The sequence below is a fragment of the Stegodyphus dumicola genome, chromosome 9 (genome assembly GCF_044657685.1).
Source record: "Stegodyphus dumicola isolate Sdum_Otavi_A_Nest chromosome 9, ASM4465768v1".
NCBI classification, from domain to species: domain Eukaryota; kingdom Metazoa; phylum Arthropoda; class Arachnida; order Araneae; family Eresidae; genus Stegodyphus; species Stegodyphus dumicola.
The window spans coordinates 54,539,436-54,564,279 of NC_140776.1; the positions used below are offsets into that span (position 1 = coordinate 54,539,436).

The 24,844-nt window shown below is 30.4% G+C and overlaps 1 protein-coding gene across 5 annotated transcripts in view; it reads right to left on the reverse strand.

Moving 5' to 3' along the window:
- Positions 1 to 2,234: 2,234 nt before the first annotated feature.
- LOC118198157 (androgen-induced gene 1 protein-like) overlaps positions 2,235 to 24,844 on the reverse strand; it is a 66,943-nt gene continuing 44,333 nt past the window's right edge. For 4 of the 5 annotated variants that reach the window (XM_085823451.1, XM_035369780.2, XM_035369773.2 and 1 more), the window contains 3 exons: positions 20,338 to 20,453; positions 17,064 to 17,215; positions 2,235 to 2,694 (listed from right to left, as the gene is read on the reverse strand). In XM_085823451.1, coding sequence (XP_085679577.1) covers positions 2,666 to 2,694; positions 17,064 to 17,215; positions 20,338 to 20,453 — 297 coding nt within the window. In that variant the 3' untranslated portion in view covers positions 2,235 to 2,665. The remainder of the gene's footprint in view (positions 2,695 to 17,063; positions 17,216 to 20,337; positions 20,454 to 24,844) is intronic. The other variant, XM_085823452.1, reaches the window with a different exon arrangement.

Genomic DNA, 24,844 nt, shown 5'->3' on the forward strand with positions numbered 1-24,844 from the left:
AATTGGAACTGAAGTTATCATTAAGGAAGATCATATGCCAGTCTGAGCTGGTTACTGGGAAGAGTGGTAGATGTTTTTCCAGGAGGTCACAAAAAGTACAGATAGTAAATATGAAGACAAAACATGTCACATTTAAAACAGATATTTCAAAGATTTGCATTTTGCCATTTGAGAATAATGTTGGAACATCTCAGCTATAACTGTTATGCTTATTTGGAATTATAAATTGTGTGTAAGTCATTGTGACTAATTGATGTTCTTTTTCTTGTATTGAACCTAATATATTCAAGGGAACAGTATGTTGCATCATGGTGTCTGCCAAAAACATTGCAGATCAAAACGTCGTTAAGAAAATAACACAAGGCCAAAACATTCTGGGAGAAAATAAAGCAAGGAGAAAACATCGCTATTCCAAAACATCATGGTACAAAATATCGTCTTCGAAAATAAAGCGGTTAAAAAACTTCGTAGTTTAAAAACATAGCCGTCGAAAATATCATGGTAAAAAACAAAGTACCTACAAACCATCGCATGACAATAACATAAGACTTCCATCTTTTAGGCTTTAATAATTGTGAAAGAATACTCGCATAATGATTTGTGAGCACAAGATGGAAAGGAGAAAATTTTTACTTTCATATGTTTCTATTAACTAATAAATATTTGCTGAAAATGTAAAATGGAAACTTAAGCATAGAAAATTAATGCAACTGAATATAATTTTAAACTGACATAGTTAACTAACAAAGTCATTAATAAATTATTTTTTATAACGTTTTACTGGTAATTTTTCATGAAGAGTATAATCTAAAAAAGATTAGGAAGATAAGTAACTGTGTGTCCTTACCTATAAAAAAATTACTAATTATGAGATTATTTTCTTCACTTTTGTTAATCTGATACTCTTGTAGTAAAAATTATTTCTTTTTGTTTAAATTTCTTTTGTTTTTTATTAGTTAATAAAATATGAAAGTAAAAATTATCCTTCTTTCCATCTTGCACTCACAAATCATTATGAGAATATCCATTTACAAATATTAAGGCCTAAAAATCGCATGTCTGCGATATTATCATCATGCGATGATTTGTAGGTACTTTATTTTTTACTACGATATTTTCGATGACTATGTTTTTAAACTGCGAGGTTTTTTAACCACTTTATTTTCAAAGATGATATTTTGTGCCATGACGTTTTCGCCTTGCATTGTTTTCTCCGCGATGCTTTCGGCTGTAACCTTGCATCACACGATGTCAGGAGATTTTTCTCTTATATATGGTTACAAAGAAGCACTGAGGGGGGTGCAGCAGGCAAAAGCTTGCAATGAAGGGCAGAGAGTGAATGACAGGCTATGAAGAATACTGCATTTGTAACATTGGGTAAAATGCATATCCCACAGTGATAAGTAGCTGTTATGAGGAATGTAAAGTTGAGGAGAAGAGACCCATGTAATTTGGAGTATTCTAGCAGAAATAAAATGATTATAGTTTATGTCAATGTGATGTAATTTAATTTTTTTGAGCCAGTACCTACAACGAGACATCAAACCATATTTATTCAATTCTAAGACACAACTTCCCCATTAAAGACCTACATTAAAAGCATTAATAAAAATAAAGTGCATTCTTTAAATTACAGACTTTTCTCCCATTTTCTAATGTTTCTGAAACAACAGATCTTCCCATATTACTGAAATAGGAAAACTATAATCAAAGTGGATTATTAAAAAATGGTAATTACATTGTCTTTTCCTTTTCACTCTCTTTTCTCTTTCTTTTGTCTAACCGAAATTAATGAGTGCATCTTAGAATCAAGAAATGCATATAGATGAAGAACTGCTTGTGGAATATGGGAAATGTATAGTTTACATTGCTGCTCTAAAAAAATCAAATACATTAGTTATCCAATATAAATAAATATTTAACTTTTAACTGCCCTTTTTTAGGAAGAAGATAATCCATATAATGCTCATTTTATATACTTCATTATTTGCTAAGTGTAGTTATGCAAATGTCTAACTTCCAAAAAAGGTATCATGATGACACACTTTGAGTTAGCAAGGTCATAAGCAGAAGTTAACACATTAAATACATGGTGATTATAATTATTGGGATATGCTTTGTGAAGTTTTTTTACAAGAATGGACACAGCTGTGGTCCAATGTCTGTGAAGGGTACACAGAAGATGATTTGTAAATTCAGAGACCCAAATACTCTTATCATAATCTTTCACAATGTCAAAAGAAAAACTTTTATTATTAAAAACATACATGATTTTTGTAATGAAATTAATATTCTACAGTACATCCTTAGTACAAAAATTACAGCAAAAGGCACAGAACATATTCTTAAGATAATAAAACTTTATACATATACATATGTAATTTTTTTTTTTTTTTTTTTTTTTTTTTTTTTTTTACAAATTCTAAATATAACTTCTTTTCAATTAATACTTATTTTGTAAGATTTGGATCATGTAAAATAATACAAATAAACTAATTTACTATTATAAAAAATTTTTGGAATGTAGCTAAAATTATCTAAAAACATTTTGTACTACATTTGGGAACATACACACTTGCATTTACCGGCTATGTATTGCCTGAGGAATCCAGTAGTAAGTAGATATAAGTAAATGTTGTAACACAACCTCACATTTGAAATTCACTCACTTCACTTTCTGAACTATGCTTTCACCTAAAATTACATAAAATTATAATTATAAAAGTTTAAGTTTATACCAAATTTTTAAACACCTCTCATATAACCCAAAATGCATATCACTCATAAATGAAATAGAATTTTGAACACCCAGTAATTAGACACAAAATTTTTAACTTTATTACTTGTGTATGCTACTGTCTGCATCCAAAATAAAATCTAATGCTATTCTTAATTTTGTTCATATATTTAATTTTTTCTCTTCCCCCCCCCCCTTCTTTTTTACATTTAAAAAAGAAGCAGAAATAAATATCTTTTCTAAAATTGAAATTCTTATGGAGTTAGGTTTTAATTTTATTCAATAGTTAAGATTTGATTTCATGAGTTGGTAGCAGTAGATATTATTTTTCATTTATGAAGAAAAGTGAAATATATTGGGTACTGCTTAATAAGGTCACCTCTGCTCTGACCTTATTTGACTGTATAAAGCAGATAAGTTTTATATGCAGTGATAGGCTGCAAGCAGAAATTTTGTTTTTGTTAAGGATACAAGGTTGGTTTTGATTTTAATAACTGATTGATTTTATAAAGCAGTGATTTTATTAACGGTACCCAATGTATTTGTACGTTTTTCATATTTTTTAACTTTTCTCTGGTAAGCTGTTCTTTGAAGTGAGTTTACTGTTAAAAAAATTTAAAATATTTTTTTATATTACTATTAAGAACACTTAAAACTACTCCACACTGTACTTTTATCTGAAACTGAATAAAATTATAACAATAAAACATTAGTAAATGGTAATTATAATGGTACCATTTTCTTTATAATTCCCAACTAATTTTCCATTAATATTGTTACAAGAATGCTGCAAAAATGTTCTATAGATATAACTTTTTTAATATGTTTAATTTTTATGACAAATACTTCCGTTATGGTAAGACCACGATCATTTACTTTTGTTAAAACAATCTCGATTGAGTTATACCCTGTGATATATAGCAAAAAAAATTACTCTTCATAAAAGTAACATAAAACACAAATTTATTAACAGAAAATGTAGCTTCATTACTAGTTACGGTTTCACACACTGCTACCTTACCAGAGGAAAAAAACACACTGTTGCCAATTGTTGCAGATAAATATTGGTATTAAAAGTTATAGCTCATCAACAGCGAACAACTTTATAAATGCATTACCTAATCTGCCTCATAATTTCTTTCACAATGCATGAAAAAACTCTCCCCTTCCCCAAAAACATAATTGAAAAAACTAGCATGAAATTTACAATATAACTTTTGCATTATTATTATTACTTACGTATTCAGTATATCTGAAAAGTCTGGTAAATTTCTATGAGATGACATCATAATTTATTTGATAATGTCCCTGGCAAATGCCACGCTTCACATTAATTCGGGTCAAATTTCTGCTTAATGTGACTCATTGCTATCATTCTAAAAGTGACTGAAGCAACATTACAGTACTTGAAACCAGGTTGGGGAGGGAGATCTGTAGTAACTAACCAAGTTCCGAGTTGTGTACTAATCGAGTTCTGTAGTTGGGAGTAAAATATTTTATTTAAAGAAATAATTGACCATTCAGATCAAAGTACAGTTGGGTGATATTCATGGGGACTTTATTAGAATTAAGAGATTGTTGATTTATGAATAAATGAATTTAAACATAAATAAATAATTTACTGAACACGAAGCATGGCCTTGGCACCCAGCTGAAATCACTATGATAACATTCAAAACATTTATGATGATATCATAATAATGAAGATCAACAAATGAAAGATCACAGGACAGCTTCAGATACAGCATTCTCAAATGAATAGCGGTGCATTCAAAACTTGTCTGTTGGTGTGAAAAGCGGAAACACAGGAAAAAATTTTTCCCACTTATGTCAATTCACACAAAGGCAGGAACTTTCATTTTAAAAGTTGTTATATGCACACACTAGATTAAGGTGACCAGACGTCCTGATTTAGGGGGGCAGCCCAGATTTCAGACTTCATGTCCCGATGTCCCTCGCTTGTCAGGGCAGGACACCTGTTTGTCCCGCTTTTCTGCAAAAGAGACTCTTAACGTCAATTAACTCCAATTGGGTGCCACGGCGCATTGGTGACACCTTGCTGATGCTTACTTCTGATAAAGCTATGATGTCATCACTCAGATACGCGGTCGCCGCCCGCATTGGTGGCTAAGACAAAAAGACAGCATGCCCCAAATATCTGTCGCCAAAGCTCCAAGCTGCCATCGAAATTCGAAGGTCACATTTATCAAGAGTCCATAAAACGAATATCATTTTAAATTTCTTTAAACTTTAAAGGAAAAGAAAATATTTTTTCGCACAAGTAAATTAATTAGTGGATTGGTTATTTTGAGCAAAAAAAGTGCAAAAATCAGAGTTTAAATTATCAGGAAAAGTCAAAGAAACGTTTTGTCAAAGAACATTTCTTCTTAATGCCGTGTTCCTCAATTTCCTGTACACATTGCAGAGGGGGAAATTCTTGCCACCAGGTTCCGTCGTCAAATCCATTGGCGAATTTTCCCTTCGCTTTCCAGCAACATAATAGGAATAATTGGTTTACATTATGTTCTATGGAACTCTCCTTCTTTATATAGATGTTCTTTGGCTAAGGTGGTTTGTGCGCGATTGTCATGTTTTGATGGTTATTTATTTTTTTCTTATGTGAGTGACAATACCGAGTCTCCATGGAGCATCAGTCGTGCCAAAACGAAAGTCGAAATTCAACAAGGATTTACAAGGCGAGTTTTCATTCATAAAGAAGGTTAGAAGCAACATCGATAGTGACGTGAGGTGCAACAAATATGGATCACATTTCTGTATCGTTCACAGCGGGCGTGGAAATATCATGAAGCATTTGAATATGGATCATCACAAAAACACCCTGAAATTGTCAGCATCATTAGGTACAATTACAAACTATTTTTCAAGATTAGGTGAAAAGGAAGCTCGGTTGGCTGCTACAGAAGGTACCTTTACGTACCCATGATTTATCACAATCACAGCTTTAGGTCGATGGACTGTACTTCCAAATTAATGCAAAAGTGTTTTAATCCAAAATTTGAAGACTTCGTCATAAATGTACTTTGTCCATATGTAATGAACTAAGTCAAGGCAGAATTAAATGTCGCGAATTTTGTGACAATGTCTACAGACGCATCGAACCATAAGGATGTCAAGCTATTTCCTGTGATAGCGAGATATTTTGTGCCACTGTCAGGTGTGAAAGTTAAAGTCCTGGACTTGCAATCTCTTTCTGGAGAAACAGCACAGATGATTTGCAATTTTCTTGTAAATGCATTACAACAGCATGGTCTGACAAAAAAGGTTGCTGGCTTCTGTGCAAACAACGCTAACACACATTTCAGAGGATTAAAAAGAATAGGTAGAAACAACGTTTTTGCAACATTACAAGATGCTTTCGAGAGGAAACTGCTAGGTATTGGTTGTGCTGCTCATATCCTCCACAACGCAATCCAAACAGCAGGAGATTGCTTGCAAATTGATGTGGAAGGAGTTATGAAAATTTGCATTCAGAGCAAATTTTCATAATTCATGCAAAACTGCATTTCAGAGGATTAAAATGAATAGGTAGAAACAACGTTTTTGCAATATTACAAGATGCTTTCGAGAGGAAACTGCTAGGTATTGGTTGTGCTGCTCATATCCTCCACAACGCAATCCAAACAGCAGGCGATTGCTTGCAAATTGATGTGGAAGCAGTTATTATGAAAATTTATTATTATTTCTGTATCTACACTGTTCGTGTTGAGTCATTCAAAGAATTTTGTGACTTTGCCTGTGTAAAATACCAGCGCATTTTAGGATATGGGAAAACTAGATGGTTATCACTGATGCCTGCAGTACAGAGAGTTTTAAAATTGTTTCCTGCACTGAAATCCTATTTCTTGTCGGAAGGGAAGTATCCGTAACTTTTTGAGAATCCCTGCACTGAATTGTGGCTCTGTTTCATACATAATATCGCTGCAGTGTTTCAATTGGCAATTCTGCACATAGAAGCACAGATTGTAACAGCATTGGAAGTATCTTCTGAACTGGATGATTTAATACATAAATGCACTGAAAGAGATGCAAAAAAACTTTTTGCCAAATGAAGTACATATGCTGATTACCCAATTAGAAGAGGAAGGATTGGCGAGAAAAAATGACATTATAAGAACCATTGTAAATTTTTACGACAACTGTGCTGAATATCTGAAAGAGAGGGTTGAGCGATTGGAAGACCTAAATGCATTTAGTTGGGTTGCATTAAAGGAGCTACCGTCATGATAAAAAGCACAAGAGAGCGTGCAACTTTTTAGGTGGAAGATTCCAAAGGTTGACATCGATGATAACGAGTTATTTGATGAATCTTCATTAGGCGATTTACTTCACCACAAAAGATTGCAGCTTAGAATTGTCAGAAAACTTGTCTTGACTGTCGATGGGCTGAATTTTTTTTTGTCATTTCAAGAATAAAAACGTACTATGTGTGCAAATCCAGATAATTGTAGAATTTTTGTTGTGTCTTCCAGGGACAAACACCGCCAGTGAAAGAGTTTTCTCGTCTATGAATATCATATGGATACTGAAAGGACACAGTTAAACCTGGAAACACTACAAGCAATGTTAATGGTGAAATGCAATTTTGAGTTTAACAGTTCCTGTGATGAAGTCTATGAAAGCTACAAGAGCCAAAACTTCTTAGAAGCATTCATTCGTCAATAAAATACGTCTATGGAGTACCTACATAGGATGATCCATCTAGGTCAGCAGCTGATCAGGAAGGCCCATCGTCCGCGTCGAATTAATACATTTGTGGCGTCATGTGCTGGATGGACACATTCAAGCAGTAATGTAGATAGGAAGTTACAAACTTTTATTTTCCGACTGCTGTTTTTTTATTCTTTGTTCGCTCTTACTGAAACACATGAGATGTTTCAGTCCAGATCCCAAAGTCCGTGATTGTTGATTTAATAATTAATTCATTCTGAGATATGAATAAATTCTATTTTTTCTTTAAATAATAGTCTGTTTAACAAACATGCTAATTCGCAAATGATGGGTAATTCATTAAAGGACAATATGACTTCACTAAAAATTTTGCACTCGGTATTTTCACCTTTAGAGGGGGCTTTCTCCCTCTCCCCACCCAATTACCACCCAAATTTGAATCCCTGCGTCCCGCTTTGCCCTTCAGAAAATCTGGTCACCTTACACTAGATATATATCTTCATATCAGAAACTTGGGCGAAAATGTCAATTTTCGTTTGGTATTTTGGCTTTATACAGTAATATTTTTTAATTAAAATGGACTCATTTCCTGCTAGATTAAAACTTACTTTACTTCTTGCTTTACATAAGAGCAGAAAGCAGTGGTTTATGTGAGAGATAACAGCAGCAAGGAGATGCAAATAGTTGAATTAAAGAAATGCCCTTGAACGATATTGAAATTGCTTTTAATTACTTTCGCATGATGCATCATCGATTTGGTGAATTTCTAGCCCTTGTAAAACAATTTATCCAAAAGCAAAACACTAATGTTTCCCCCCCCCCAGAATATGGCAGAAAAGAATCGCTTGGAAGACAGGAATAGTATATCCCAGAAAACAATCATTGTATGTATCTAATTTATTTTGTTTATGAATTTTCTTGAACAATAATTAAAAATTCTTAATTCCATATTTCAATTTTAGACAGTGAATTTTTCATGGAGTAGAATACCATAGTATTTTTTGGATGTATCAACTTTTCTTAATAGAATTGGTTTAATTAATGTAATAAAAATTTTATTTTGTTTAAATGAATGCGGAATTTATATGATTACTAAATTAAATATCACAATTGGAAAAAGGAAGCAGTTACTTTAAAAAACATTAACAAACAATACACATTTAGAAAAGCATTTTAAAACATATTTTCTGCCTTAATACATATTTTGTAGCTTAAATGTAACTGTTAATACTTTAATTTATATATTAATGAAGTGCCACTATCTAAAGTTATATTCTATAAAATCACTTTTGTCTAAAACTCATTGAAGTATCTGCTTTTAATGTATTACATTTTCCCCCTTTAAAAATTAAATTCCACAATTACTAATTTTGCTTATGTTCATGCAAGTGTTCTTTAAATTAATAAAAAATTCTCATTGAGATTAAATCTTTGGCTGAATTCTTATACATAAATTACCTGAAAAGTGGTTATGCATGTTTAGGAAAACAAACATGAAGCCATTAAAATGCTTAGAAGTATTCCATAAAATCAGCTTCTATCTAAGGTTGAATTTTGTCTTAATTTAAATGCCACATAGTGGCAAGCTTCGTTTCTGTATAAATAGTAGTTTTCTTGGGTATTTTTAGACAAATGGTTTACTTGTCATCAGTCATTTAAAACTAAAAACTCACTAAATTTTAAAATGAGGTAAAATGGCAACTTTATACTAACACTATCGCTTTTGCTAATCTGGCATCAGCTGAAACAGAATCAGATCATCTAATAAATTGTGTCAAAGGTTTGTTGTTATAAGGATGATAATGCAGACAATGCTGCCTGGAAGGCAAAATTTATATTTATAGTCAATGAAAAATAAATGCAAAACTTCTTGCGCACAAGTCAATAAAAATTTGGATTATTCGCACCATCATCTAAGGAGAGAAAAACAAGGACTGAACCTTCAATACCAGTACCTAGTATCACTTGAAATTTCTTCTTGGTGTGTTACCTGCGCACTAGAATTTCTTGCATGGAAAGCTGATTTTCAGACTTCATGTTCAGAACACTGAATATGTATCTGTACTATTCTGCAATTTATGATAAATAATTCTGTAAATATTTTTATAAAATGCTAACTCTATTACAACACTGCCCCTGGCGACACTTGAATCCACAATCTTTGAATTTGGTAGCCAATGCCTTTAGGCAACAGGAGCAACCTTAAATTGATGCAGATTTTAAGTAAAATTCAAAATCTGGTATTTCACAATCCATCATTGTTTTCTCACAACTATCCAATACTTGGCAATACTAGATAATTGTATAAAAATTATCAACCATAGCTCATTTTATGATTGATAATTAAAGTCTATTACTCTTTAATGAACTTGAGAATTTTCCTTTAAATTATTTATTAAGAAGCTCTATTAACTTATGCACTTTAAATTACAATTTGAAATTCTTATTAAGATTAGTCCATTTGATTTTATATTTTTCTCAAGAAGAATTTTTGAAAGTATATTCATTTAAAAAAAACTGAGGCATAAACTGGACATTTGAAATGAGATATCTGAAATTGACATGGCAAGCGGCAAAAAGTTGGAAGTTGAGTCAACTTGTGTGATCTCCAGTCCTCTGCCTCTGAACTCGCTTCTCATTGGTTACCACTTTCTGCCAAAACATGTGATCATGTTGGTGTGAATTGGCTTTAAATATCAAATATCTTGCAGAAAAATTACAGATGAAGAAATTGCATGTGCAATTAGTGTTGCAATTGTTAACTACCACCTAAAATCATGCATGAAATGGAATTGTTTAATTATTTTTTTATATATTATTATTTGAATTGTTTATTTTTTATTTTTTTCCCATTATTTTTTAAAGCAATGTTTAATTATTTTTAACAGCAATCAGGAAAAAAAAATTTACTCCGATTTGCCACAAGTAATAAAGCATTAACACAACAATATACATCTGAGTAAATGTCAAATGGCAAAAACAGAGAGTGCACCAACGATGGCAAAGATTGTTTTGTTGGTTCCGAAGGTGATGGCTGTCCATTTCAGAGATTTCACAAAGCAGCATCATTATTGATTACTAGAAGAAGGGGGAAAGAGTAACGAAAACCAACTATGAAACATTATTAGATGATTTGAAATAAGAACAGGTATAACAATGGCCAAAATCAAGGCACAAAAATGTTCTCTTTTATCAAGACATGATGTTGGTCACAATGCAATAAATGCGTAAATTAAACTTTGAATTAATTCTTCACCCCTCTTTTTTTCAAGACTAGTCCCCCAAGTAATTTCTTCTTTCAATGGGAGAAAATTCTTCTCAAATAAGAATACCATTATCACTCCCATTGTATATTTTAGCAGTTTCTGGCGAAAGCTACTTTTCAGATGGCATGAAAAAACTGCAATCTCACTACACAAAGTATACAACCCTATCTAAAAATAATGTTTAAATAATTTTCTTTCAAAGAAAAAAATATATTTAGCCCATTTTTTTAACCATACTTACCAAATAACCCATTATATACTATATATAGTTACACACTTTTGACAACTGCATAGTTTTCAAAAAATATATTGAAAACCTTGTGCAGTTTTGCTGATTATCAGTATTAATTAACAACTCTATTCTAAATATTATTCTAACATTAATTCATTTTTTCTAATGACAAGAATTTGCATTTCTATTTTCTTTAAAGCAATTAAATTTTTAATAGTTAAATTTTACCAGTTTCCCTAAACCTTAAGAAAAACAACATATTCACTATATCATAACTGGATGTTAATTATAATTTTATACTGCAGTTAATAATGTATGTTATTCAAAATTTGATGGCTCTAGGTATTGTTGTTTTATCACAATACAAGAAACATACATGCATTTGTGCCAGTTCTTCATTATTTAATTTCTTTAAGTATAATACAGGGCTCTAATATTTGGTGGCAACAATTTAAAAAGCTATTCACCGTTTATAGTAAATCAATGCAAAATATCAAAAGAAAATTAATAGCCCTTCTGGGCTAACAATTCTTTGTAGAAAAGCCAAATGGCTGGAGAACGAAATTTCCAGTCTAAAATTATAAAAACACATATCTCATTTACTATAAATTTGAAAATTGAAAACCTATCTATAAAATTAGAGATTTAAAAAATAAAACTAATATATTTCACAGATAATAGGTGACTATTTTGAAGTCTTTAAACATATGAAAGTTCAGACATGTTTTTATTTGTAAAATCCCATTGAACAAGTTAGTGAAAGTGCTGCCAAACTTGCACCAATCATTCTGGCAGAAGTTTAAAGAACATGATCATTCTTTATTTGATTAGATGATAAACAAATACAAGTTATGATACAGCATTATAATTATACAGCATAATGTTTCACTTTGCATCAACACTGTTTTATGTTTTTGAATAAAATCGCATATTATGCCCATTAAAGCAAATTCCTTGGTGCCAGGATCCGTAACTTTGGAAATACACCATTGCATACTGTTCCATAAAAAAGAGATCCCAGATTTTAATATTTTTTTTTTCAAATACTAGGGAAAAACAAATATGCTTACTTTTCAGGGGGTTCCAGCTGTAACCATCGAGACTGAAGGCCTCTCCACTCCCTCCCCCGAAAGCTCGTGACGTCACACAGCTCGATCTAACCGCCGAGACTTCAAACCTGTTTTCGCGCGGCGTTAACTTGCTTCATTTGTGTTCGGGCACTTTGGTTCGGTTGTTATTTTGTTCCAGAACTGGTAATTAATTAAAAATAGTATATAAGCTAAGCTTCCAAACAGTTGTGAAGAATGCCTCATCCTTGTTGCGTTCCCGGGTGTAAAGGAAATTATAAAAGTGGCCCAAAAGTTCGAGTATTTCGATTTCCGAAAAATAAGCAAGATTCAGCTAAATGGCTACGCGCCATACGAAGAGATAATTTTGTGGTTACTCCTCATAGTAAGGTATGTTAATTATTTATAACATTCCATTATTTATCTAAATCTAAATATTATCAGGTTTCATGTATATTTTCATTTTATATGAATTTTTATATGATGTGTAAAATTAATTACACCAGATGTAATTTTACATCTGGTGTAATAATTGCTAATTTAACTTTAAATGGAATTAAAAATGACTATATAATTTACATTTAAATTCAAACAAATTTAAATTCTTAACAAATATGTATATACTACTAAAAATAATTTGTATGTTTCTCGCTGTGTGTAGTGTGAGCGACCATATTTGGTTACCAAAGAAAAAATTACCTATACGGAAGCTGTTCCTACTTAACAATATGTTTTAGTCTTATTAAAACAAATTCAATTAATTATATTTTGCTACTATGTGAATAAAACTTCCAATCTGCGAATAATGAAAATTCTTCAGGCATATCTATGTTATTTTACATTTAACAAAATATCACATTAAACATGTTTTTTAATATTAAATTAATAAATAATTTCTGTATTTTCCCATAGGTTTGTGAACAACATTTTAATGACTGTGATTTTGAATACAACAATAGCGTCTTCGATCAGCGAACAGGTTGTCGAATAACAGTTCCCTATAAAAATCCAAGGCTAATAAAAGGGAGAGTGCCATCTAAATTTCCCAATTTGCCAGGATATTTATCATCAAATTCAAAGACACCAAGGGAAGGTCCAGATGACAGAAGGAAACGCCATGAGGTGGATTATTTGAAATTGGCTTTACAGAAGAGTGCTGCAGAACAAAAGAACTATGACTCTAAAAGAATGTTTTCCTTGCTGGGTGATTTACATGCATAAATAGAATATATTGACACTTCAGTGTGGACTGTTTTCAGAAAAACTGACCAGATAATTTTTGCAAAAATTATAACAGATACAGCTCCAGTGATAGAATGTTCACTTGTAATAGATGATAAACTTTCTACAAGTGCATACATATATGAGACTCAAGTACATAAATTAGGTACGTACTCTTTTCCTTTAAATATAAGCCACATAGACACCCTTAACAACATTTTTGAAGCTTTAATTAAAAGTGTATGTGTAAAGAAAAGCGATGCAACAGATATTATGAAAACTGTTATCTATTCACTAAAAAAAAATGATGAAATGTGATGGTAATGAAATGTTAAAACTGCAACTAAAATTTATTGAGGAGCAATTATCATTGTGTTTTTTAAATAAGAATGGTCTCAGGTATTCTTCTGACATGATGATATTTTCTGCTCTCTTTTTTTAACATGGCTCCACATGCGTATAATTTTGTTCGTAATAGTAAAAATATTTTATTACCACATCCCTCTACAATTTGTCACATTTGCTTGTCGTATGATGTGAAAACAGATGCCGAAACATTGAATTCTAATTTTTTAATGTATGTAAGACATAAATTTAATCTTTTGGAAGATAATGATAAAAAAGTAATTTTGATGATTGACGAGATACATCTAAAACAGCATTTAGATTATAAGGGCGGTAACATTTGTGGTTTGTCTTATGACAATAAAAATTTGGCAAACAGTGCCCATGTATTTATGATTAGCAGTTTGCTATCAAAATACAAAGATGTCATTCATATATTGCCAACCAATAAAATAAATGCTGAAATAATACATGAAATTGTAAAAAAAAATTATTATTGGTTTAGAAGAAATTGGTTTTTTTGTAATATGTGTCGTAACGGATAATAATTCTATTAAAAGAAAATGTATGTCATTATTTGTTTCACCTCCCCAAATACGAATCGTATATCCTCACCCCTGTGGCAATTCTAGACCTCTTTTTTATTTAGTTGATACTGTTCACTTATTGAAATGTGTTCGTAACAACTGGGTCAATCAAAAAGGTGAAAAATGTATGTATTTTCCATCATTTAATGATATTAATCAAACCTCTTTGAAAACAGCATCATCGAATGCACTTAAAAAAATGCATAAACTTGAATTTAACTCCTTGGTAAAATATGGTTTTAATTTATCATATAAAGCATTAAATCCCTCCAATCTTGAGAAACAAAATGTTAAACTTGTGTTACAAGTTTTCAGTGATTATGTAAAGAATGGCCTTTTAGAAATAGGTAAACAAAATAATATTGCACATTTCCAAGACATCTGATTTTATTAAAATATTTGTAATATGGTGGAATATAGTTAACGTTAAATCGCCTAACAAAGGCATGTGTTTAAACAATGTATATCAAAACCCGCTAACAAATTTGGAAAATGATGAGAAAAATATTTTTACATTATTTTTTAGATTGGTTAGAGCGTTGGGAAAAATTCAATTGTGATACGGGCATCTTCAGTAAAGAAACTCATTCTGCATTAAAATTAAGTACCTATTCATTGCTTGAAGTAACATCATATTGTACTTCTGAACTAAATTTTAATTATATATTGCCTGGCAAATTTCAGACTGATAATTTGGAGTCTCGATTTGGTTTGTATAGGCAATTATCAGGAAGTCAGTATAATTAAGCATTAGACAGCTGTTCGAAGCTGAATCAAAATTAAGAATCCAGTCTCTTAAAATTTCCAAAAATAACAGATGACATTGCGTTAAATAGTTTGACAGATTTTAACAGTTTAGATCTTAATTCTATTACAGATTCAACTTTCAATGTCTCTGTAAGCCTTTCTGATATTGAATCATGTAAGAAATCTGTTCCAGTACTAATTTATGTTGCAGGATATAGTGCTTTTGCTGTGTTAAAGCATTTAAAATGTAATTTTTGAGAAAAAAAATTGTTAAGAGACAAAACAATTGAACATGCATACTTTGATTACTTCAAAAATCTAGATAGGGGTAGACTTTGTCCCAATGACAGTGTTTTAAATATTGTCTTAATTATATTGTTATTAAAAAACTGTGTGGTGAATATGAATGCCTTTTCTTAAATTCATCAAATCAGCGTAATGTTGCTATTTCAATTACAAGCAATATCATATTAAATGAAGAACTATTTGAAGAAACAAACTGTGAATTGGGACACTCTAACAACAAAATAATAAATATGATCCTTTGGTCTTCAACAAATATATTGTTAAATAATTACTGTAAAGTGAAAAATGACACACATTTGCAAAATTTAAATGATAAAAGAAATTGCAGTAAAAGAAGAAAATTATCCACATCAACATGATGCATATTTCAGATTATGAAAAATAAAATGCACTAGTGTATTTCTTTCTTTTTTTTCACTTTTTTTTTTTTTTTTTCCCTTTACAACTCATTCATCTCCTTTATGTTATACTTAGATTTGAGCCATTCATTTTCTAAATCAATTAACTTTACAAAATAGAATAAGATGAAATATAATTCTTTATTTTTTATTCAGTGGACCAAAAAAAAACAAAACAATTTAATTTTGTTAAAGTACAATATTATTAATATTTATTTTGAATGTAAAAATTGCAGTGGATTTTTTTATTTTTTACAAATTGTCCATAATGTAATTTATCCACATACATTATTTTAAATGTAAGACAATATTGAGTATTTTGATTCTACAAACTGAATATTGATTCTATTATAATGCATATGAATATTGCTATTTCATTTTGAGAATTTAATAGTAAGGAAATTCTTAAACCTAGGAAAAATTCTGTACCTTTTCACCTTTGTTACTTTTTTCCTCAAATATTTATTCAAGTAATTTTTTTGTTCATTTTTATAAATAATATGCATAACCTAAACAACATGAGTAAATTTTATTTATGATTATTTATCTGTGTATATGATTTGTATTTAATCTATTTAAAATAAAAAGGGAATTTTGAATAAAGTCTTTTTTGAATGAAATTTGTTTAATTGTTTCTGTTTAAACCTTTACTTTTCCCTCTATGTTTGCTTAAGGTAATTCTCATGTTATTTTTCAATTTTCTTGTTTATGAAATAATCATCAAGTGCAACAAAAATTTATTTGGAAATCATAAAATATAACAATATTTATTGCAATTGAAATATCACTGCTAATTTATTCTTTGACTAGCATTGGAATGAAACGTATATATAAAAACAAAGTTTAGGGAAATACGGGAGAGAGCACAGTTCTTATCGGGTGATGTTCGCTTTTAGAGGATCGACGACTGTGACGTCATAAAGTAGTGCGGAGGCCTTGAGTCTCGATGGTTACGTTCCAGCACACCTTCCAAAATTTCAAGAAATTCTGATTATTTGAGGTTTCCAGCTTAATTAATGTTGGATGTTTGGGCTTTTACTATAAATTCTAGCAAACTGGATTCTAAAAAAGGTTCTAATGAATTGCACTCGAAACAGCATCTTTGAAGGATAACAGATGAATACCAAATAATTATTAAAAACCCTTATTACATGCAGATATTAAACTGAATTCTGCAAAAACAATCAATGCATGCATAATAAAAAAATTCAACATTAATAGCTTTTCAGAATACAAGTTTAAAATACTCAAAACTTTATAATGCATATTTAATGATATAGGAAATGATTTCCTATTCAATTATTAAAATATCTTTACTTTTCAAAAATTCACATCATGCTAATTAATTAAATTTTAAAAAAATCATTTTAATCACTTTATCCAATAAAAGACTAAGAATGCAATGATGCAAAAAACTGCAAGTTGCTATGCATTAAAATATATTTTCTGCAATTACAAAAAAACATACCCCAAAAGGTGCAATTGATCCTTTCACCAACTAAGTACATGAATAATAGAAATACGATACAGATTGCAAAGAAAACAAATCTCTGTGTCCAATTTATTATTTGCAGAATTGGATATGGCCAGATATCCATAACAAGAGCCAGATATAACACCCTAAAAAATGTATCATTTTATAATTATTCATTAAAATATTTTTTGATACATACATAATATAAAAAGAAAAATTAATGAAACTTTTTAAAAAAATGTGAAAACAAATTTGACTATTTTCACAAAATAGGAATAAGAGTTTAAAAGACCTAGAAACAGCTTACATTTTGAAATGAGAAATATTGTCTACAAATTTAAATTTATTCTTGTTTCAAAATGTCACATATAAACAAACTGAGGATTGAAGGCTATGTTTTTGAATATCCCATAGAGAAATATTCCTATTCCCGTGATGAAAAAATGTTGTGAAATGTACAGTAAAAGTCCTAAGAACAAAATAAGCAACATTATTATTTAGAATGAGATAAACTGTCAGTCATTATTTCTACATGGAAAGGAGGTCTCAAACAAATACCCAAAAAGTGTATGCACTGTTTCTGATGTTTCTAAAGCTATATCGTTGGTAACAAGAAAAAAATTCGTCGATGCAGAAATCAGTTGCAAAGTCTTTAAGATACATCAATAGTAACAAGAAACAATAAATACAATAATAAATTAAGACTTATAACTTAAAGGCTAAAAACAAAGTTCACCACCTTTGTTCAGGCAGAACAATTTGTAAAACTGTGTATGAAATTTGTAGGATCGTGTATGAAAACTATTCAGCAGGAGATAAATGGAAATATATTGTGACCCTCGATGAAGCATGGGTTTATATAAATGACTGCCAGGAAAAAAAAAAAAAAAAAAGATCTTTTTGTTATTGAAAAGAGAGAAAAAAATGTACAAACTTGGTTCCATGAAAGCAAAGAAAGTTTCAGTAAGGGCATTATGACTGTCACAGTTTTCTTACAATAAGAATTTAAAAATAAGAATAATGGGAAAAAATATTAAAATTAGCTCAGCATACTATCAAGAGAAAGTTTGACCTCCAGCATTTACCAAAGAAATTCCATTTCATAATTTCAATGACTTTCAAAGAGTGAAACTTCATCAACGCAAAGTTACAAGTCATATTTTTAAAAGTGTCACTGCATTCCTTGAAAAAAATGAAGAGTGATACAGGCATTACATATCCTGCAAAGTCTCCTGACATATCATCTATGGATTATTATGCTTTTGATCTCTTTAAAAGAGCTCTTTCTAAGTGCAAACACAGATGATTGATCAAATCAGGAAAGTAGCGGAAGAGGAATAGAAATCAAAACCCTGAAAATTTTATGAAAATTCCTTCTATTATAGAAATCACAATGCAGATTTACAGTTCAGAAAAAAAAAGTTATCAGACCAAACATTTAAAAGAATACTATTTTATATTTTAAAAATTAATTAAATGGCCCCAAAATCACTCTAAAACTACACAAATCAATCTTTTTCGGCTCACAAACTAAGTAATTTAAAACAATGAACACATTTCTTAATTTAAACCTTTATTTTACTTTTTTGGGCTATTTTATCTAAAGGTAAAAGTTAAAAAGCATTTAATTTAGAATCCTTAATCTGATTGCATAATATTCCTTTAGATTATAATCTCTTCTTTCTTTCTTTCTTTCCCCTATTTTTTTAACTACTCACCGTTTAAAAGATTTACGATATTTTATTTTAAGTAAAATGCTTTTTCATTTCCTTTTGAAACAGTGAAGGTTCACTGTTTCAAAATAATAACTTCATTTTCTTAACCCATCATTTTTCTTTAAATTTGGCAGTAGCTATTAGCACAACTAAGGTGCAATTTGTTCTTTCTGATTCCTTGTGTATTACATATGTTTCTTCTGATTCATATTGTTGTAAATTATATAAATACTTTCATATCATTATGCATTTATTTATTTAATTAAACATATTTTTGAAGCCCTAGCAGAAATTCTTCCGCTTCAGTTGGTCAGAAAGATCACAGCATGCAACTATTTTGTCAGAGATCATCTCATTTGATATTATTGCTTTAGACATTGCTTGATGTGCAAATTTGGACATCTGCAATATTCCTTACGTGTTACCCAGAATTTCTTTTCTTTTCTTTTATTAATCTATTTATAGCTGTTTATCTCATTGTATTTCATTTGTCTCAAAAAAGATTCAACATTCCTATTCGTTTAGCATGGCTAATTAAAACTTATGCTACCAATCATATGCAGGCATATGATGCTGGTGTTATCATCATAAAGCCAATCATGTGCCAACAGAATTTAATCCAAATTACATTTTATTATAAAAAATAAAGTAACTTCTGGTGAAATTTGCATATCTATCATAGCAATAAATATGTCAAAAAGATCTCTACAAATCTGCAGCATGTAATAACATATATATATGGACGCATGAGAAATTGGAACAGAGAATTGAGACTAAGGTTTTTGACATAGTTTATTTAATTCATTAAAAGATTTGTCATGCAAAGTTTCAATTGTCTGTTTCGGGAAAACGCATAATGGAGTTAGCTTGGTTCAAAACTCATTTTTAAAATTTCCCTTGACGCCAAAATGAACTTTGAATTGGGCTAATTAACCATTTACCGCTTCTTAATTTTAACATTTTTATATTTTACCTTGATCAATTGATTAGTATTTTACTGAGTTTTAAAATCTACTTTATTTGTTTAGCATATAGCTTACTATTTTTATTTTACCTCATTCAATTGATTTGTTTTTTTACTGTGTTAAAAATTACTTAATTCGTTTAGCATATAGCTTACGTTTTATTAATTTTACTTGTAAATATTCAAATATTGTATTTTTCTCCTCTTTCACTCATTTCATAGCAACTAAATATGCTTGTGTTGAAATTTTCACGGAGCCACAGTTTTTGGTAACTTTTTGTTGTGCGTACTAAAATTTATCTTCCAATTTCCTTAATTTTGCAGCACAATGCGCAAAATTTTGACCAAAATTGGCCTTTTCTCATTTGTTCTTACAACTTAATTTTTAATTATATATATATTATATATATATCAAGCAAGGTAGATATATATATATAATGTATAAAAGACTATTAAAATTGGAAAAGTAAATGTTAATATTTATATAATTTTAATATATTCCATTTCTAATATATTAATATCCATACATAATTCAGAAAACATGATAAATTACTATTACAATTTATTGCATTTTCTTCTAGGCACTTACCATGAAGCATAAACGATTCCAAATAGTGCTGTGATTACCACTCCATCCTTTCTACGAGGATGACGATGTTTCAATATATAGGTTTCTAACAGCAAAACAGGAAGAATGACTGTATGCTGGAAAAAAAAAGTGCATTCATATGCGTGAGTGTGTGTATGCATATATAAAGAAAATTAAAATAATCTTCTAGGAATCTTAAGAAAAATCATAATCATTAATGGTATACTGAGGAAAAATATTTAAATCACGTGCTAGAGCTTACTAATAGGCATTAGCTAAGACAAATTAAAGAGCTTGGTAAAAACATAAAAATCAAATTAATTGTAAAAAACTAAATGTTTTATAGGGGGGAATTGGCATTGAACAGATATTATGTAATAGAATGGGAGAAGAAACTGTAATGGATTGGAGATGGTTTATTGCATAGAAGTAATTTTGAGAAACTTTACTGCCTATCTATCTATGACATTTGCAGAAAGATATAGCCATAAATTCACATTATTTTATTACTGGAAAAAACAATTCTAAAGAATGAAGCCAAATTTGACCTTTTTTTTTTATTGTTTCAATTCTTATTTTGCTGAATTTATGTGGTATTAGAAATATAAAGATCACCTGGAAGGCCTTTTTTCTCACATTTTTACTTTATTGATATAAATAAGATTCAACTGAAAAATGCATCAAAATTACATACAAACCACGGACCACTGCTCAAGAAAATAACTAAGTAGAAGTTTTAATTTAATCTGTCATTCTTATTCAGTTTTTCTTGCTTTTTAAATTTTATTGCTTGACTGCTCTTTTGTAGAATTCATACTGCATCACCATTTTAAGAATGGCTGTTCCTTTGGTACATTAGCTTGTGAAAAATTTTGACTCTGCTCAAAAAAATACCCTATTCTGGGGGAAAAAAAAAAAAAAAAAAAAAAAAAAATTCCTTGCTTTAATACCTAATTTTAATAATAAAATTCTTATGTCCTTAACAGATGTTAATAAATATTTCCTAGTTTCACATTCTTTTAATTGTGGGTGGGGGGGTAGGGACTGAATGTCTCAGGGTATTGTAATAAAATCTTTTCAAAGATTTAAATATATATAAATAAATATGTCATTATTAAACTTAAAAACAAAAATAAAACAATATTTTAAAGATCATACAACCATATTAACAGAAATGAAGCATATACGCAATATATAATTATATCAATAAGTAAAATGTACATTTAAAACTATACGCATATGCATAGAAGTGTTTCTGAGAATAGAAATATATTCTGTGATAAGAATAATTTTATAAGCACATAAAAATGCATATTTTTAATTAATATTTAAGTTGTTGGAAGTGGTGATAAAGGCAAAGCATGTTTTGCTTCCCTTAAATAAAGCTAAGACTAAACTAAATAAAATTCATGCTTTATTCCGTAAATAAAATAAAAGAGCTACCACTGTAGCCTTTACATTTAAAATCATTTGATTGAAAGCAAACTAGCAAAATGCTAACTGATAATCACACAAGAGAACAAAAACAAGAACCTTCGCCGATACCGGCGTACATATATATTATACTCGGCCAACCCGCCGATCTTGACGTCATCGGCCAATCGGCGGCAACCACGTTAGCTTACCGCCGATTGTCCTCCGATCAAAATTTGCATGTGAAAAACTAAAGCCAACAAACGGCCCTCTTTTCCTCATGCAAAGATAAAAACAAAACTTGCACAGAAGTTCATAGTTCAATTCCATTATACGAAAACACTTATTGTCTTTAAACACTGAAAACATCTAAACAAAACTTTCTTAAATTAACAGCAGTCGCTGCCTTTGTAAATAAGTCGGCAGTATTTAATTTACTGGTGATAAATTCAAGGTTAAACACTCCATCATTTACTAACTAGTCTTCTAACAAAGTGATATTTTACGTCTACGTGCTTAGTTCGGCGAATTTCTATTGGGGATCTAGAAAAATCAATGGCAGACTTGTTATCACAAAATAGTTTACACTCTCTTAAATTAAACTTTAAAATTTCATCTTGTAAGACATTTTTCGTCCACATTAATTCCTTCGCTGCTTCAGATAAGGCGATATACTCCGCTTCCATGGTTGATAAACTTACACATTTTTGTTTTAACAGTTTTCCAGATTACCGGTACTTCATCTAAATATAATATAAATCCTCCCATGAACACGCGGTCATCTCTATTACTTGCATAATCAGCATCTGAATAACAATATAAATTTAGATGTTTAATCCTCGATACGTTTAACTTATATAATTTAGTACTATTGAGATAACCAAGCAATTTCAACAATGCTTCCCAATGCCTAATTCCAGGATTCTCCTGAAATTGTGATAAGATATTCACTGCATATGTAATATCAGGCCTTGTCCTGTTAGCTACAAAAACTAAACATCCTAAAAGATTTCTATGTATGCGTTTCCGCAATTTCTGCACTTGTAGATGGACAATCTAATTTTGTAAGAATAGTGCCCTTAGCTATGGGAAGTGAAGTTATTGGTATCGGGAAATGTTTAAATTTTTCAAAAATTTCTTCGATATATTTTTGCTGATGTATAAAAACTCCATTCTCATTCTCTAAGAATTCAATTCCAAGTAGTATTTTAGTTTTGCCTAATACTTTAAGATCAAAAAACTTACTCAGCTGTGAAATTACTTTATACTATATTGATCTTTACTAAAAATCACAATATCATCTACATATAACAAGAGAATTACATTTGAACCCTTATAAACACAATTACACCATTGTATTTTCTTAAAATGTAGATTTTCTAAAGTACTTTCAAATTCACAAAACCATTCACGGCCGCTTTGATGTAGACCGTAAATGGCCTTGTGTAATAAACACACTTTATTTTTCTCTTCGATAAATCCCTCTGGTTGGGTCATATATATTTTCTCATTTAGGTTTGCATATAAATATGCGTTCTTTACATCTAACTGACAATTAGTCCATCCATATAAACATACCAGTATAGTGAAAAATATTCTTATGATTGAAAAATTTACTACAGGACTGTAAACGTCATCAAAATCTTCACCTCTTTTCTGCCTGAATCCCTGTGCTACTAAGCGTACTTTGTATCTAACCACTTGATTCTTTTCATTTCTTTTTAGCGTATAGACCCATTTGTTTCCTATTATAGTTTTATTTTCTGGCTTTTCGACTAATTCCCAAACCTTTCTTTTCTTTATTGTGTCGATTTCTTCTTTCATTGCCTTATCCCATTCTTCGGCATTTACTGATTTTCGTGCTTCTTTAAAATTTTGTGGGATAACTATTTCTACGGAATTTGCCTCTTCAGACACAGAGCTAGTCTCCTGTTCTACGAAATGAACTTTCCCCAAGTATTCGTTTTTTCCACTAAAATCGAAATTATCTTTTCCATATTTAATATTTCTTGCCTCACAATACTTGTCAATATCATTATAGGATCTAAAACGGGTGTCTGTTCCCTCTACATAATAATATATGTCTGTACGTGTTCCATCTGGCCTTTTTAACTGCTTTTCTTTGCCAGTTTAAGTCTGATACTTCTTTCGGAGTAGATTTGTCATCTGACAACTTTATTTCTTCTCTAGAAATTTCCTGTTCTTCATCTGATTCTGCTAATAGCTCAGATTCCTCTAGTCTTTTAAATTTAGGTTTTGATTTCTGTTCCAGGATGCCATTTGCTGCATACAGTTTTTCATCGAACTTCATATTACAGGTTTCTATTAATTTGCGTTCTTCTGGCAGCCATATCCTATAAACCCTAGTTTCCTTCGCATATCCAACCATGATTCCTTCTTTGCACCTCATTTCTAATTTATTCCTAATCTGTTTTGGCACGCCAACATAGGCTTTACAACCAAATACTTTAAAATAAACAACACTGGGTTTTCTATTTAGGAACATTTCATAAGGGGTTCGGTTGCTTTTATGACATACTCTGTTCCACGTACGTACGAAACGGCCAAGAGCTTCTGCTCACCATTCTTTTCCCATTTTACCATCATTAAGCATAGCTTTAACTGCGTCTAATGCCGTTCGGTTAAAACGTTCACACACACCGTTCTCTTCTGGGGTGTACGCGTTCATGCGTTCAACACTAATTCCATTTTCGGCTAAGTACCCTTCGAATTGCCTGTTACAGAATTCCCCACCATTATCGGTGCGTATACTTATTAATTTTCTATTCGTCAGTCTTTCCATTTGCCTATGATAATTCTTAAAGTTGTAGAACGATTCGTTTTTATTTTTCATACAATACACTGTTACTAATCTACTATAGTCATCTACAATAGCAAGAAAATATTTACTCCCACCCTTAGATGGAACTGGTAGTGGGCCACAAACGTGTAAATAAACCAACTGCAATGGTTTATCCGATCTCTTCGGAACAGATTTAAAAGTTATTCTACTAGATTTAGCAATAATACACGATTTACACCTCTCTATTGGTTTTTCAATTTCTGGTAACCCTTTCAAGCTTTGATTCTTACT